The 14,772-nt window shown below is 54.8% G+C and overlaps 7 protein-coding genes across 7 annotated transcripts; 5 read left to right on the forward strand and 2 right to left on the reverse strand.

Annotated features, from left to right (window-relative positions):
* The first annotated feature begins 9 nt into the window (after positions 1-9).
* L226DRAFT_557211 (Mog1p/PsbP-like protein) lies at positions 10-911 on the forward strand. The gene is made up of 4 exons (XM_067683161.1): positions 10-158; positions 207-323; positions 387-768; positions 819-911. The coding sequence occupies exons 1-3, from the start codon at positions 88-90 to the stop codon at positions 730-732; spliced, it is 534 nt and encodes a 177-aa protein (XP_067540423.1). The 5' UTR covers positions 10-87; the 3' UTR covers positions 733-768; positions 819-911.
* Positions 912-1,770: 859 nt separating this feature from the next.
* On the reverse strand, positions 1,771-3,259 carry L226DRAFT_530045 (uncharacterized protein). Its single transcript, XM_067679750.1, has 5 exons — positions 2,890-3,259; positions 2,752-2,838; positions 2,652-2,699; positions 2,116-2,598; positions 1,771-2,064 (listed from the first exon to the last, which is right to left on the reverse strand). The coding sequence occupies exons 1-5, from the start codon at positions 2,950-2,952 to the stop codon at positions 1,915-1,917; spliced, it is 831 nt and encodes a 276-aa protein (XP_067540424.1). The 5' UTR covers positions 2,953-3,259; the 3' UTR covers positions 1,771-1,914.
* Positions 3,260-3,413: 154 nt separating this feature from the next.
* L226DRAFT_530046 (uncharacterized protein) lies at positions 3,414-5,526 on the forward strand. Its single transcript, XM_067679751.1, has 7 exons — positions 3,414-3,512; positions 3,579-3,704; positions 3,816-4,073; positions 4,133-4,493; positions 4,544-4,743; positions 4,825-5,052; positions 5,140-5,526. Exons 1-7 carry the CDS (start codon positions 3,483-3,485, stop codon positions 5,329-5,331), a joined length of 1,395 nt encoding a protein of 464 aa, XP_067540425.1. The 5' UTR covers positions 3,414-3,482; the 3' UTR covers positions 5,332-5,526.
* Positions 5,527-6,298: 772 nt separating this feature from the next.
* Positions 6,299-6,937, reverse strand: L226DRAFT_530047 (uncharacterized protein). The gene is made up of 4 exons (XM_067679752.1): positions 6,865-6,937; positions 6,673-6,762; positions 6,538-6,577; positions 6,299-6,482 (listed from the first exon to the last, which is right to left on the reverse strand). Exons 2-4 carry the CDS (start codon positions 6,686-6,688, stop codon positions 6,317-6,319), a joined length of 222 nt encoding a protein of 73 aa, XP_067540426.1. The 5' UTR covers positions 6,689-6,762; positions 6,865-6,937; the 3' UTR covers positions 6,299-6,316.
* L226DRAFT_183360 (uncharacterized protein) lies at positions 6,865-8,169 on the forward strand. The gene is made up of 6 exons (XM_067672720.1): positions 6,865-6,948; positions 7,003-7,236; positions 7,298-7,366; positions 7,419-7,592; positions 7,642-7,758; positions 7,817-8,169. Exons 1-6 carry the CDS (start codon positions 6,922-6,924, stop codon positions 7,946-7,948), a joined length of 753 nt encoding a protein of 250 aa, XP_067540427.1. The 5' UTR covers positions 6,865-6,921; the 3' UTR covers positions 7,949-8,169.
* A 128-nt stretch (positions 8,170-8,297) lies between these two features.
* L226DRAFT_478371 (T-complex protein 1) lies at positions 8,298-10,424 on the forward strand. The gene is made up of 8 exons (XM_067676791.1): positions 8,298-8,418; positions 8,470-8,555; positions 8,620-8,957; positions 9,034-9,215; positions 9,274-9,400; positions 9,456-9,948; positions 10,008-10,332; positions 10,386-10,424. The coding sequence occupies exons 1-8, from the start codon at positions 8,340-8,342 to the stop codon at positions 10,418-10,420; spliced, it is 1,665 nt and encodes a 554-aa protein (XP_067540428.1). The 5' UTR covers positions 8,298-8,339; the 3' UTR covers positions 10,421-10,424.
* A 409-nt stretch (positions 10,425-10,833) lies between these two features.
* L226DRAFT_454682 (protein prenylyltransferase) lies at positions 10,834-14,364 on the forward strand (the record flags this gene model as incomplete). The annotated part of the gene is made up of 9 exons (XM_067675194.1): positions 10,834-11,182; positions 11,261-11,434; positions 11,701-11,893; positions 11,945-12,428; positions 12,465-12,857; positions 12,923-13,281; positions 13,361-13,478; positions 13,900-14,028; positions 14,146-14,364. The coding sequence occupies 9 exons, from the start codon at positions 10,834-10,836 to the stop codon at positions 14,362-14,364; spliced, it is 2,418 nt and encodes an 805-aa protein (XP_067540429.1).
* Positions 14,365-14,772: the final 408 nt, after the last annotated feature.

The raw sequence follows: 14,772 nt of genomic DNA on the forward strand, positions 1-14,772 counted from the left end.
GTCGCTGCACTCACTACATGGCCTCTCAGCTTCTCGCCTTCCTTCTGTTCTTCTGTTTTCTAAGCCCACAACGCTAGGCTTCACACCATGTCGGCCACCAAGGAGCTTTTTGGCGGGAGCATTACGACCACTCTGCCTACAACCCTGATCGATGCCTCGTACGTCATGGCTGCTGTACACGCTATCAAGTCTTACATCCCCTCCAGCAACTTCCGTCAAGTACCAGACACGCAGGAGGTGTTTATCTCCCGTGACTCCGGCGTTAGCATCATTGTGGAGGTTCTTCAGAGCGTAGATGCCACAGAACTTCGAGAAGCAGCCAGGTGCGTCGTCTCGTCCTCGTGGATCCAAGTCCAGTGGGTAAAGCCTGCGTGTTTGTATGTTAGTCTACATTTCGACGCCCTGGCGCACGACAATGATGCCAAGACCAAGCAGGTCAACGAGACAACGGATGTGCCGAATGGATCCGACGGCACCACACCGGACCCCGTGGTCCTGTACGGCACACAGACGGTTCAGAAGTTCAACAGTCAATCCGCAGACGAGGTTCGCATCCTCCTTGCCTTGTACAGAGTGTTGGACAGGAACATCGATCTCGTCATGACAATGAATGTCCCCATGGCGAGTGCGGACGGCGGAGCCGTGAGCGAGGAAGATTGGAACGAGGCGAAAGCGGCGTTCGAGATCGCGGCGAAGTCGCTGCGTATTCTGGACTATGGGCTGTTTGCCTGAGGCGGTCATGATGGAGAAAGAATCAATAATAACAATGTGCGTGTATTCCCAATGCAACTCGAGCCATCACTCATTAAGACGTGCAGGTACTAGCCATGTCATGTACTTCTATTATATTGCATAATCTGCTTGATGCATCACAGCGAGAAGTTGCGTACATGACAGCATACGAAGAGGGGTGTTAGCGTGCTTGATATTGCGTCATCTTCCATCCGCCGTTAGTCGATGATGTGGTCTCTAAGTACGGGAGGTAGGTATGACCGCTCAGTGCATCTACGATGATAGAATGACAATGGTCCACGTCGAAGAGCTTGGCTGCTTACGAGAGATGGCATTGGAAGCAGATTCGCCTGCAGTCGCCTTTCTTTCTCCTTACCCTCTGCATATACTCATTCATTATCACCGAAATCCAGTCACTCTGGGTATGAACTTGCGTGTTGGTCTCTATACGATTTCACGCACATGTTCTCCGATGTATCGTTATTATCGATACAAATAGCGAGGCACCCTATCCCGGTGTTTTGTGTCATCCGAACGAGAAACCGATGGACCTTGCGTTATCGACCTGGAAGTAGATCGCTGTGTTACCACGTGTAGTGCGTTGCAGCTCTAATCGAGTACGGCGAGGCTGAGGCTTGTTTGCTGCCCTAACCATCGTCCAAGCGCCTAATCGGCTGCTCCCGGTCTTGCAGATTTGTCCTCTACTCAATGACTTGTGCTATTTGAACTTGAATAAAGTACTCTAGGCCGCATTGTTACATGAATCGGTTAGTCGGCCCCGTACACTTCCATGACCACAACCACCCTCCTGTCCCAAGCCGCGTTCACGTCCTTTAGGTGTTCCCCTTCCTCGGTAACTGCTATCAGCTTCACCGAACGCAGTCTTAAATATCTCCCCGTAATCCGGAGTAGTAAGTGATTGTCTCGGAGACTTCTGTACTGGTACTACGCGCATAGTCGAGTTATCACTAAATTTATTGTCCTCAAGTTGCGTGAGCTACATATTCGCGCAGATGTCTGAGGTATCCAGAGCAGCCTACTGTTCTGTTCAGATGGTTTGAGATGGCCCTCCGATATTCTGTATTATTGAGCGAGATCGTGATCCAATACTGATACAATGCAAACGTGGTTGAGACAGACAGAGAAAGCTATTGCTACAAAGGTTAACGTGGTCTAACAGGCTTACGCCCTCGACCAGAACGCGTGACGAGGCCTCATAGGAGGGCTAAGGGTACCACTAGGTATATGCACCTGGAGGAAGTCCTGGGCCGACTGCTTCGGCGACTTCAGGAACGACCATCGCCTGCGCTTCTGCGCCGTCCGCATATCCTGCTGCACCAAGGGTGAGGACTGCAATGTATCACGCGGTATAGTGCAACGTACCTCCTGCATGGTAGAATGAACAGAGGAGGGGGTGGTGGGCGTGGTGGGCGTAGTTGATAGATCCGAGTCTTCAGCGCCCGGGCCCTCGTCAGAGAACGGATCCGTGGTGATACCTAAGCCCGCGGCGGGGTTAGTGAAGATGGCGGCCTTGTGTGGCCTTGGGTCCATGGTGCCCTCGGTTTGCTCGGGGAACCACGTCGGGACAGTGCGTTGGACGGGTAATGCCGCTCCCGCAAAGGATGATGTGCGTGACGTGGAGATCGTGGTTACGGTGTCGCTGGTATCGCTGCGGAATGGGTTACGGATCTCGCAAGAGGTGGCGGACAGAGACCGATTTGGTACAGGAGGTCCACCGAGGGTTGGACGAACGGGAAGAGGAGAGAGCTCTTCAGTCAACACCGCTTTACTACTCGATGGTTCGTGAGGCTGAGGATGGTTGAAACGCTCCTGTGAAAGAAGCTTTGTGCTCCTATTGACGTTGCGCTATGATATCAACGATCAGCTCACGTACACCGACAGGAAAGTGAAACACGTACTTCAAAGAACAATTCCCCATCTGTACTGTGACGGACGGCTGCGGGAGTCTGTTACGCGATATGTAAACAAATAGTCGGATCGGATGAATAGAACACGTACGAGGGTGTTCTCCGCAAATTTGAAGGACTTGCCGAAGTCAGCAGGTGCCGTCTTCGGTCTCTTGACTCTGAGTTGCTTCTGTACAGCCTGCTGAGCGTCAATGCGAAGTACATACGCGCTACTGCTGGTACAACGTACACCAGCGCGGTCCAACACTGCGGTCCGGCTGTTGTCTTCTTTCTTCTTGAACAGGTCAAACATGACGACTGTACCAGACAGTTGCGCAAGTCCAGGTGTCAGGAAGTATGCGGGGTATGGGTGAGGGGTTTAGGGACCGTCCATCGCGTATGCAAGCCCATTTTATGCGTCATGAAGGAGGCCGAGAACGAATAGCTCCGCCCAGCGCAGCGTGGATATAAGAGGTCATCCGCTTCTCGATGCACCGGATGTCCCTGCGCACTCCCGAAAGCGGTAAATCCGGCTTCTGTGCCGTTGGGCAGATGTGCAATCCACCCGCATATCGTTCAGATCGCGACAGCAGCGGATGGTGAGAGATTGCCGCTCATGGTCTCCTGCGAAGAACTGCTGGAACTGGCGGCACTTGGAAGTTGGTAGGACGAGTATGCCATAGCGCCCAGGCTCTTGGCGAGAGGAACCCAAGCTTAGGGTTAGCAGCGCCGCGCGCGTCACGCAACGCGCGTCAGACTCCTGTGCAGGTGCCTCGCCGCCGCCACCACCGCGCAGCCTGTGCAGTGTGCCTCCTCTTCTCTCCCTGTCTTCCACCCGGCACAATGGCCCCCATGGACTCTCCCCTAAACGCTGTAATTACCCTCCCTGGTTGTAGATGCACCATGTCGTGCTGACGATGTTCGCGCTTCCCAACACAGGCGCACCAGCACGCTGCGAATGCGGATGATCATCTTGCCCAGGGACTCCTCATACCCGCCGCGGAGGAGCATTACAAGGCTGCCGAGGCCTTCCAGGCCTGTGTTGAGGCATCTAACGATGACAATGTGCGCTTTTGTCACCTTGCTACACCCTCTTTCTTCGCAACATGCACGCGATCATCACGTTTCTCCACTTACTCTCTTCTCGATCTCATGCGCCATATATCGTCGCCGTAGACCAAACGCACTCTGCGTATGCTGCACAACGAGCACATGAAGATGGGCAAAGACTTGCAGCGCCGAATAGCCAAGCTGCGTGAAGAGAACAAGGACCCCGCTTTGCCGCAGAAACCCCAAAGGGCTTCGACTGCTGGTCCGAGCACAAGTACCTTGTCGCCGCCCCAGCCAGTTCCCTCCCCTCCTCCGCAGCCTCAAAGCAGACTTTCTGAGTCTCAGCAAACCGTCGAGGAGTCATTTATGCTATTGGGACAGAGAGTACGACTGTCACTGTTTCATGCCCGCTTGTCTGAAAGCCTGACACACCGTGCCCATAGAGCGATCCTGGAGACGCATTTCACCAGTTTTGGAAGGCTACAGAGGGCATGCTGGAGTACCTTTCGCGGCCCGTTGCGTTCGCAACTGCTCCCCTTGCCTCCGAAACAACTGCCAAATCGCGCGCGCGCGACGGAAGCTCGAACAGTGACACCGATACTGAAGACCCGTTCTCAAAGAAGATCTCGCGGGGTATCAACCTGATGAAGGCGGCGCACTCGAGGATGCTCACGCGATACGATTCCCCGACAACTGGATCGGACTCGGACGCGTCTGGACCGAGCACCTTCCCACCTCCGCCCCAACCCTCACATGCCATTGACTTGCGGGACGACTGGGACGACGACGTCCGCGCATTCGAAGGTAATATGATTTTCAAGGCTTTTTGCACGGTTAGCTGATCGCGGTTCTAGACGACGATATGGCGGACTCGTTCTGTCTCATTCCCTCCAAATCCGATCCTGGCATGACATTGCTGAAAGAGGAGAATGATACGCTGAAGGCAGAACTCGAAAAGCAGCGGCAGCAGCTCGCGAAGATGGAGCTTGCGCTCAAAGCCCGCCAGGAGCAAGATCAACAGTTACGCGACAGCATCATGCTCGTACGAAAGGAGGTCTGTAATAGCTGTCATCCTCAGACTTATCGTTTGTGCGTTCATGATGTGCCTTTTTGCTGACCGCCCTTCGCCACAAAGGCTCATCGCGCGATGATCTCTTCCAATGTGCTGCAACGGCCAGCTCCCCCGCCAGGACAGCCCCAGGTCGACATTGCCTCCCTGAACATTAATGTCCCCGTTCCCCCCGCCGTTCCCGCGCCTGTTGCAGCACTCAATGCTGGACGTGATCGGGACCCTCAGCTGGTGCGCCGTGTCCGGGAACTCGAGGAGGAGGTCCGCAATCTCCGTGCCGAGAACGAGAAGCAGGTACGTCATGGGACTCGGCAGTTACCCGCCCCTTCCCCTTTTCGCCTTCCATCAACCCATTCGAAAAGAGGCTGACACACGAAGCAGAAGGCGATGATTGTTCGGTTTCGGGAGCGATGGGAGAAGCTGAAAGAGTCGGCGAAGCGAAAGAAGGAGGCCAAGGCGGCGGTGGAGAGCACGAACGTCGTCGGCCAGCGGATAGAGGAGGATCCCGAGGCGGAGGCTGCTGCCGAGAGAGATGACGCGCGAGGCAGCAAGTCTGTCGAGGTCGCCGCCTGAGAACCATGTCGGGACATTTCACGGTCATATCGCTGGCGGTGTGGTGGCTGTTCACGTTTCCCCCGTTATGGAGTGTTCCTCGTCGCTTTCCTTGCATATCTGTATGTATCTATAGCTTGGTTTTCTTTTGTATGCACGTTCTATGTCGACTGGAGTTGCTTGCTTCGGCATATCTAGTGTGTTGTTGCCCAGGTCATGGCGATTTCTCCCATGTCACTTCACTTAAAAAAGGGAAGATGGGTTAGGTCGGAACATTGCCCTTCCATCACCACACATCATCAAGCCCTGAACAATATCGGGTGCTCTGGGATTTCTTGGCACACCTGGAGCTTTTGAGTAATTCGTGACGGCCAAGCAGCAAATGGTGGCATGGGGCCGGCGGTAGTACAGTTCACGTTGTGGCTCGAACACGAGAGACCGCGAGAAAAGCGGACAGATATTATATGAAGGCGACGAGTGAAACTGTGAGTCTACTGGGGACAGTAGCACAAACCGAACTCTTGGGTGAGAGAGTTACGTATCGCGGCGCTGGTAATACTTTCAGAGAGTGTGTGTACGGAAGTATAAGTCCAGTGAGGATTCAGGGAAGAGCGATACCAGTAATATGTTAGGGATTAAGAATGAGAAGCATTTACCGGAGGGTCATGGCGCACCTGCCAGTACCAACGCGTAACCGTGACGTGCAATCGAAGACGATACATAAGTTAGTAAACTCGATAATGCGCCGCTCATGCCCGTGTTACCTCGGCTCCTCCTGGATATCTGAGACGACGCTCGGTGATGCCGGCGGCAGTTACCGAGGGAAGGAAACACACCAGAAGAAATCGCCGCTTCCATTATTGGCGCTCTAGTTGGGCATATGCTCGAAGGACGTACCGAAGGTATCAACGCGGCTTACGGGCCAGTATACCTAGGCAAGCTTTCCAGCAGCAAGTGTACCGGAAACTCACTTAGTCGTCAACGTACCCCTCGGTTAGAATGACACTCAGTTCTGCAGCGTAAGTGGCTCTTGATATTGTGATTGGATATCCACACTGGTCAAGCGTGACTTCAAAACGTTCTCGGTGTCCAAGGCCTTGTGGCCGAGATAACCACCCACCACGCCCACTATTGTCGTCGCCAGCGTGAGCCGTTGGCGGCGGCGAAGCAAACTGAGGTGACATTAGTGGTCCTGGAAATCGGCTTTTAGAGACACTGATAACTGACCAGGTCCAGATGGATTTGTTGGGACGGCGTGGACCACGAGCTAGCGGACAAATACAAACGCCAATGGTTAGAGGGGTTGAATCGATGGTCGTGCCTCAGCATATAGCCAGCTATCTGGAGTCCGGAACCACTCACGGTGATAGCTTTGCATGGCCCTGTCAGTACCATGCCCTAACTAATCGCGCGGGTGTGCATATCTGCCTGGTTCCCATTCTCTAAAGGTAGCTGTGACCACGATGTTAGTATCTATCCATCCTTGCGGGGGATATCTTGCATGGACTCTTGTAGGATTGTCCGTTGCACCATGGAGCATATAAGCGAACATACCATTGTCATGTTGCCCCACTACCCCGTTCAGTACGACATCCGAGAAGGGAATTCAACATGGGATCCTACGAGCTCGAAAGTACTGTCAGTACCGTGCACTTCTGTTATGTCGCAGTCACTGCTCATCTCTGCACGCAGATCCACGACTTTCCCGACGGCTCCTGCATCATCGAACCATCTTGCCGCACCTCTCGCAAGGACGCGGGCCGGTGGGTCTGTGAGGGAAGCGGCAAGGCGATGAATGACGACTTCCCAAAAGGAAGTCTAGGAGTTGTACATGGAGCCGTCCGGTACGTCCGGGGCGAGTGCTGCTGGCTTCTGATCAACCCTCCCCGGGTTGCCGTTAACCAATCTAGCGGCAATGATGGCCAGGTTGGCAATAAATCATTTTGCTCAGTAACAAACGTGAATCGTTACTCACACTGGACTACAGCATGCCGAACTCGCAATCCCTCTCTCTGTCTCCTACGTGCAAGACTGGCAATATGGAGTCAGAGTTTCGGTACGTGCACTCCCGCTAGGTGTGCTTCACATTGTTGAAATGGATTGTTCAGGTGATACAAGCTACGGAGTTTCGCACTAGAGACAAGGGTTGGGAACAGGAAGAGGTAGTCTTCGACATTCCAATGTCCTGGGCTATGGGTGGTGGTGTGATCCGGGCCGAAGACGACGCATTTACCGGGGAGATGAGCGAGAATAGTCATCAGAAGGCTTCTATCCGTTTCTGCGTGAGTTTGATTCATTATACGCGGACAAACTGGCTGAAAACGGGCCTAGCTGCCTGGAGTCAAGGAGTCGCAACGACAGCGGAACATCAGGACGAACAACGGGCGTCGGCCCGCCACACGGGCATACCTTGCACAAGTGCTGGCAGAGGAAGCTAAGAAGTTACTGGTAAGTGTAAGTGACAGGCAAACCGGGCGCAGCTGATTCGATATACATACTTACCTAGGAGGACGTCGCCAACGCAGGCGAGTGGCTACAATGCAAAGGAGTGAGGGTAACGTTCCAGAACCTGTTTCTTGTAAAGGCCAAGCGCATGTCGAAGGGGACCATTCAGGTCACGCTAGGGGTCATGATGTAGAGATACATAGATTTGCTTTACGTGGACAAATGCGTAGTCAGAAGGCGCACCTTAACCCCAACTGACAATTGGAGGCACTTGCGGAGAGATGATATCACGGCTGGACTGAGTTGACTGTATCCTAGAGTCGACAACGTCTTCCCAGTAGTCGGTACCCATAAGGTAAATGTTTATTCACAGGATTGCAACTGCTTCGTTGGTGGGAATATACAACGAGTGAGTCAAGGCGGAACGCGTTCAGGAGACGCTCGCACGTCCCTGAAGGATGTGGAAGGTGCCTGTTATGGAAATACTTGGGATCCAGGGCGCGTGATCTAATAGAAATCTCTCGGCTGAGCGCCATCGTCCACACTTGAGCTTGTTCTCTAGTACCCTCTTCGCCCCATCCGACATGTTTCAACGCGATTCTAGGGCAGGTGCATTCTTGGGTGGCGACCGCGTGTCTGGGCAAGATGTCCGCGATCAAAATGGTGAGTTCACCACCTCGCGCACGCGCGACGCTAACATTGGGGCGTGGATAGTTTTGGCAGCACAGACCATTGCGAACGTCGTGAAAAGCTCCCTTGGGCCTATGGGGTTGGATAAAATGCTGGTGGACAACATTGGGGTGCGTCTCAGTCCTTCATACGAACCAGACGTGTGTCGTATAACTCGCATCTCCCACCATGCAGGAAGTGACGATCTCAAACGATGGTGCAACAATCCTTTCCCTTCTCGCAGTCGAGCACCCAGCAGGACGCGTATTCGTTGACCTCTCGCAGAAGCAGGACAAGGAGGTTGGTGATGGCACGACTTCAGTCGTGCTGATTGCCGCAGAGCTGCTCCGGCGTGCGAACGAGCTCGTGAAGCAGAAGATTCACCCTACTACAATCATCACTGGTTATCGTCTCGCGTGCAGGGAAGCTTGCAAGTTCATGCAAGACCAGCTCAGCGTGAAGGTGGATTCACTTGGAAAGGAGGCGCTCATTAATGCAGCGAAGACGAGCATGTCGAGTAAGATCATTGGAGGGTGAGTGTTTCATTCTCTACATGTGAAGGGCTGTAGGTGTCACACAGCGCGTCCGCATGCTCATGGCGTACGATAGCGACGATGACCTCTTCGCTCCTATGGCTGTGGATGCGATGTTGGCCGTGAAGACCATCAACAACCGTGGTGACATCAAGTACCCGGTCAAGGCCGTCAACGTTCTGAAGGCTCACGGACGGAGTGCGAGGGAATCGCTGTTTGTGAAGGGGTATGCGCTCAATTGCACTGTCGCTAGTCAAGGTGTGTGTGTGTCCTGTCTTTCCTGGCCCTTGAGCTGACCGTCCGTCTCGTCATCTAGCCATGAATAAACGCATCACCAATGCGAAAATTGCTTGTCTCGACATCAATCTCCAGAAAGCTCGTATGCAGCTTGGTGTGCAGATCCTCGTTGACGATCCAGAGCAGCTGGAGGATATCCGCAAAAGGTACTTCTTCATTTAATTCCTGTATTTTGGCGCTGTCTCACGCGGTGCGGTCCAGGGAGTCGGAGATTACTTTGGAGCGGATACGCAAAATCCTTGCTGCGGGTGCGAATGTCGTGCTCACCACCAAGGGTATCGATGACTTGTGCTTGAAGGAGTTCGTGGAGGCAGGTGCGATGGCTGTCCGCCGGTGTAGGAAAGAGGACCTGCGTCGCATCGCAAAAGCAACTGGCGGCACGCTCGTCTCCAGCCTGGCGAACTTGGAGGGCGAGGAGTCCTTCGAGCCGAGCTATCTTGGTCACGCCGATGAAGTCGTGCAAGAACGCATCTCCGACGATGAACTCATTCTGATCAAGGGCACGAAGGTTGTGAACTCCTCTTCGATCGTGTTGCGCGGGGCAAACGACTACATGCTCGATGAGATGGAGCGGGCACTACACGACACCCTCTCTATCATCAAGCGGACCCTCGAGAGCGGATCTGTTGTTCCTGGCGGTGGTGCGGTCGAGACTGCACTCAGCATCTACCTGGAGAACTTCGCAACGACACTCGTAAGTACTCTCACGCTCTTGACTTCTCCAGGATAATCTAAACAAACCTGGACGCATAGGGTTCGAGGGAGCAGCTCGCGATTGCCGAGTTCGCCAGTGCTCTCCTAGTCATTCCGAAGACTCTCGCGGTGAACGCGGCGAAGGATTCGACGGAGCTGGTTGCCAAACTGCGCTCCTACCACAACGCTGCGCAAAACGCGCCCATCGGCGATCCTAAGAAGGTTCTTTTGAGGTACGGTCTCGACCTGCTCAATGGCCAAGTACGGGACAATGTCACGGCTGGTGTCCTTGAACCTACGGTCAGCAAAGTCCGCAGCTTGAAGTCTGCGTTCGAGGCCGCTGTGTCCATCCTGAGAATAGACGATGCTATTCAATGTGTTCCTGGTGGGTTGAAGATTTGCTCACTGATCACGCTCCCAAGCTAAACTCTCCCACAGAGTCGAAGGGTGAGGATGATGGTCACGGGCACTAGGTTGCAGGAACAAAGGATGGGTAGTTGAGCAGAGTGTATTGCTGCATTGTACATCACTTATTATACGAATTATCTTGAGAGCTTCAGCTTTCAGGAGTCATCTGTCATATTCCGCTGCTCTTAGGTGCTCCTACCTCCGTGCTAACGTTTTCCAGCGTTCAATGTGTCCATGGACTGGAGGCCTTTTAGCCACAAACCACTACAGGATACGCAAGCTGTGACCCGAGAAGTGTCAGATGTGGCACGTGACATCTAGACGCGGTTGGTTGACAATGAGTGCGCAAAGGCCGCGCTTCTTAAATAACTCTTCCTTCTCCCGCCACCAACCACCACAACCACCCGCTGCACGCCGTGCATGCTTCCTGCGTGTCGGGTTTCTGGAAGAGCCACGATTTCTATGTTCTAAGCCCGCTATGCCCCAGGACGCCCCGCCCGCGATTCTGACACCTCATCTATGTCGACGTTATTCCTCTCTCATATGGTACTGTCTCGATGCCGATCTCACCAAGTCTGCGCTCTTCTATGCCGAACGATACTTTGTCCTTGATCCCAAGAACCATGACGCGCGCCATCTATATGCCACTGCGCTCCTGCAAGCCAACCAGCCACATTCCGCACATAGGCTCGTCAACTTGCCGCCGGACGCGCGGTGTACAGGATGCGTGGACCTCATAGCGAAATGCTGCATGAAGCTTGGAAGACATAGGCAGGCGCGGGAGGCACTCGAGACATGTCTGCGGGACCACACATATGTTCCATCTCGTGAGTGGTGAACTCGCGTTTTGACGCGTCGCGTTTACATCCTGACTTCCATTTCGCGCCGCCTTGACGAATCTGCAGAATCAATGAACTCGCGGACGGCCAGGTCATTTCCCGATGAAGCAATACTCTGCTGTCATGCAGGCACCACTGCGCTCAAGGGCAACTTGCACGAAAGTGCCGCTATGAGCTTCCGTCAGGCACTAGCACTGAACCCAATGCTATGGGAAGCTTTTGAAGGACTTTGCGCGATAGGTGTGTCCGTTATACCCGAGTGTACTTGCCACCAGTCGCGACTCCGCGTTCACGTCACGTTGAGGCTGAGCCAATGGATGCCTTTTGCTGCGTGATGTTGCTCCGGCCTCTTTGCGAGAGGACGGGATGCCCATCGCTATGGCTGCATTCAAAGGTTCGAAAAACCCGTTGTCAGTGTTGCGTTTCATACGCTACGAGAATCGAGTCAGACTCGGCTGCAAATGCACTCTCAACCACTTTGGGTTATTAACAGTGTATGTGTCCAGGTGATATTCCGCCCATAGAGAATTTGTTCCCAGTGCGGTCTCTCCCAGTGCGAAGATCAGGGGATGGTGTGGCTAGCACATCAGTACCAGTTGCAACAGGTGCCGGATTTTTTACGCCTGACGCTGGGAACGGCGGTAACCTCTTTCGTGGTTGGAAGCCTATGGACGCTCCAGCTGGGCCGCGTGACTCCATGTCAGTCAAACATCTCTTCTCACAATTCGCTTTCATGCTGATATGCGACAGCGGGACAAACGACTCCTCCTTCTACGGCGAGCCGTCATTCCAGGGTCGTACACGTGCGAGTCGGTCGCAGCCAACCACATTGGCGGTTCAGCCACCAGCTGTGCGTCCTCTTTCTTCAGCCGATGAGGCGGGCCCAGTGACCAAGAAGCTGCGGTCTACCGTACGGCAGCGAACCGCGCCGCCCTCGTCGACTGCGGCGGACACACACCTCAAGCCGTCCAAGTCTGCCGGCACGGTGTCAGTAGCGTCCGGTTCCGGCCCCACGGACGACCGCACCAAAAGCTCAAAGGCACGCGCACGCCCGGCCTTGACGATTGCTAACATCTTCTCATCTTATGGTCGTCCTGCCCAGAATACGGCGGCGTCCTCTAGATCACACGTGGTCGGCCTTGGAAAGCCGACTACAGGCGCGGCGGCACGACGAAGTTCCAGGTTGCAGAGCGGTGGCAGCAAGATTGCCAAGGTGACCAAACTTGACCCGTCCGTCAATACACGAGGCTGATTTACTTTGTGGGGACAGACTGTGCGAGATCGTAGACGAGCCGTGGCGAAGACTCGCTCGCAATCACACGATTCGGGTGCAGAGGAAGACCCTGGGGGTGTCGAACAACCGGCGTTCGTTCCGACTTCGCCTCTCGCGCAAAACGCGCATACAGAGTCGTCCCCGCCTCCGTCGGGCACATGGACGGCGGAACAAGAACAGGCTGCGCAAGAAGCCTACGAGGTCGAGTTAGCCGATTACCACATCTACGAGGTTATGCGCAAGTTCGCAAGTGCGGCACGGGCAATGGCGCTGTACGACTGCCGGCTATGCTTGGAAGAGTTGGAGACGCTCCCCGCACAACACAAACGTTCCGCGTCTGTGATGGCAATGCTGGGCAAGGCGCATTACGAGCTCGGCCAATACCCAGAGGTGAGTGATCGAGAACTCGAACCTTCGTTTGCCTTCGAGCCCCAGCTCATATCGTGTCGTGATAGGCTGAGCGGGCGTTCGAAGCCGCTAGGAATCTGGAGCCGTATCGGCTCTGGGACATGGAGGTGTACTCGACGCTCCTGTGGCACCTGCAACGAAACGTCAGGCTGTCGTTCCTCGCTCAGGAGCTCCTCTCCACAGATCCCAAATCTCCGCAGGCCTGGATTGCCGTCGGAAACTGCTTCTCGTTGCAGAAGGAGAAGACGCAGGCGCTTACGTGTTTTAGACGTGCAGCTCAGCTGGACCCTACATGTGCCTATGCTTACACGCTGAGCGGGCACGAGTCGATCGACGAGGACCTGAGCAAGGCGATCAACTTCTTCCAGTCCGCTTTACGTGCTGATGCACGACATTACAACGCCTGGTGCGTCCAGTGGGATTTCTTTGTTTCACTGATAAGGGGGTGCGTGGCTTGCTTATCAGTTTCATTGGGGCTTCTGCAGGTATGGCCTCGGGACATGCTATATGCGCATGAGCAAGTTACGTCTAGCGGACTACCATTACAAGAAGGCCTCTCAGATTCATCCGCAGAATGCCGTCCTGCTGGGCTGCGTGGGTGTGGTACGTACTCCCTTCTGGCCACGCGTTCGTCATTCAAGGTGTGCGGCTTTCCGAATAACTATGAATGATCCCACGGGTCCGATTCCTTTGGTGTTCACGGTCCCTGGGTGGCTCGGGCGAGTCTGGATTCCTAAACAGGAATCGTGAGGGTTAAGGAAGAGGCGCCAGCGACTGATACGCTGTATGCGGTTTTAGCGATGCTGTGGACCGCCCGAAAGGCCGTACTTATTGCGCAATAAGCACGGTCCTCCGGCTGTGGTCGCCTGAGGAGACTCTAAGACTCGCGTGCCATCCGTCAGGCGGAAGACACGCGTTGACGTGGGAGAATTACGACCACTGGCACACCTTGAACGACATACGCGAGCACCCTGTTTTCTGATCCGTTGTCATGTTACTCACGGCGGACGTTCGTGGTGATTAGGTTCGCGAGCGGTACGGCGAATTGGACAAGGCGCTGGAGTTGTTCAATTCGGCGATTGAGTACTCCCCCGAGAACGCGCTCGTGCGGTATCACAGAGCGAAAATCCTTATCGCCATGAAGAAATACACGGTTAGTGTTTGGCGTTTCAGTCCGTATCACTGGGTCTCACTCGTCTGATTGATACCTGTTCTGGCGTTTGCGCTGCGTGTCCGCGGACCGTATTCAATGTTGCGCCACCACCCACAGGAGGCCGTGCAAGACCTCGAGCACTTACGTGACACTTCGCCGGAGGAGTCGAACGTGCTGTTCCAGCTGGCTCGGGTGTACCGGCTGATGGGCGAGCAGGAGAAGTTCGCGCAGCTGCTGGCGGAGGTGCGCGATGTGGCGCCCAAGAGCGCGGGGAAGATAAGAAAGCTCGTTGAGACGGTTGCGGACGTGGGAGAGGAGGTCATGGACGAGGGGTGAGGGGACCGCCTCGGTCGGAGATTGGACTGCAGTCGGATCGGAGGTCGGTGGATGTAGATAGACGGCGTCGGACAGAATTGTGTATCATTGCGAGTTGTACATGCACGACAGACGACGGAGAACGCAATGCTGGCGCGAACGACGACGACGACGGGGGACGCGGTGGCGAGTGCGGGCGGGGGCCTGTCACAGCCTGTCGCCATCGCTGGGCGCGGCTGCTGGCGCCAGTGCTGGCCCGCGTCTCCCACGAAAAGACCCGGGGTGGGCGCTCCCCGATATGGCAGCGTTGAGTCACCGGTCGGCGGTGAGGTGTTATAAGGGGCGCTTGGTGTCTGTGGCCCTCACTGGCCTGTTGCCTCCTCCTCCCCCCACCATGTCTGCCTAAGTCGTCCCGCGTCCCCCGCCCCC

The sequence above is a fragment of the Lentinus tigrinus genome, assembly GCF_003813185.1.
Source record: "Lentinus tigrinus ALCF2SS1-7 unplaced genomic scaffold L226scaffold_3, whole genome shotgun sequence".
Taxonomy (NCBI): Eukaryota; Fungi; Basidiomycota; class Agaricomycetes; order Polyporales; family Polyporaceae; genus Lentinus; species Lentinus tigrinus.

Bases quoted from the DNA above. Each gene is read 5' to 3' on its own strand.
- L226DRAFT_557211 (XM_067683161.1), top strand. From the start codon at position 88: ATGTCGGCCACCAAGGAGCTTTTTGGCGGGAGCATTACGACCACTCTG. The intron at 159-206 runs GTACGTCATGGC...CATCCCCTCCAG, and splicing joins ACAACCCTGATCGATGCCTC to CAACTTCCGTCAAGTACCAG. The intron at 324-386 runs GTGCGTCGTCTC...TTTGTATGTTAG, and splicing joins GAACTTCGAGAAGCAGCCAG to TCTACATTTCGACGCCCTGG.
- L226DRAFT_530045 (XM_067679750.1), bottom strand. From the start codon at position 2,952: ATGTTTGACCTGTTCAAGAAGAAAGAAGACAACAGCCGGACCGCAGTG. The intron at 2,839-2,889 runs GTACGTTGTACC...GACGCTCAGCAG, and splicing joins CAGTGTTGGACCGCGCTGGT to GCTGTACAGAAGCAACTCAG. The intron at 2,599-2,651 runs GTACGTGTTTCA...TTGATATCATAG, and splicing joins ATGGGGAATTGTTCTTTGAA to CGCAACGTCAATAGGAGCAC.
- L226DRAFT_530046 (XM_067679751.1), top strand. From the start codon at position 3,483: ATGGCCCCCATGGACTCTCCCCTAAACGCT. The intron at 4,494-4,543 runs GTAATATGATTT...TCGCGGTTCTAG, and splicing joins CGACGTCCGCGCATTCGAAG to ACGACGATATGGCGGACTCG. The intron at 5,053-5,139 runs GTACGTCATGGG...CACACGAAGCAG, and splicing joins GTGCCGAGAACGAGAAGCAG to AAGGCGATGATTGTTCGGTT.
- L226DRAFT_530047 (XM_067679752.1), bottom strand. The intron at 6,483-6,537 runs GTCAGTTATCAG...ATGTCACCTCAG, and splicing joins AACAAATCCATCTGGACCTG to TTTGCTTCGCCGCCGCCAAC.
- L226DRAFT_183360 (XM_067672720.1), top strand. From the start codon at position 6,922: ATGGGATCCTACGAGCTCGAAAGTACT. The intron at 7,367-7,418 runs GTACGTGCACTC...TGGATTGTTCAG, and splicing joins AATATGGAGTCAGAGTTTCG to GTGATACAAGCTACGGAGTT. The intron at 7,759-7,816 runs GTAAGTGTAAGT...ATACTTACCTAG, and splicing joins AGGAAGCTAAGAAGTTACTG to GAGGACGTCGCCAACGCAGG.
- L226DRAFT_478371 (XM_067676791.1), top strand. From the start codon at position 8,340: ATGTTTCAACGCGATTCTAGGGCAGGTGCATTCTTGGGTGGCGACCGC. The intron at 8,556-8,619 runs GTGCGTCTCAGT...CCCACCATGCAG, and splicing joins TGCTGGTGGACAACATTGGG to GAAGTGACGATCTCAAACGA. The intron at 9,216-9,273 runs GTGTGTGTGTGT...CTCGTCATCTAG, and splicing joins TTGCACTGTCGCTAGTCAAG to CCATGAATAAACGCATCACC.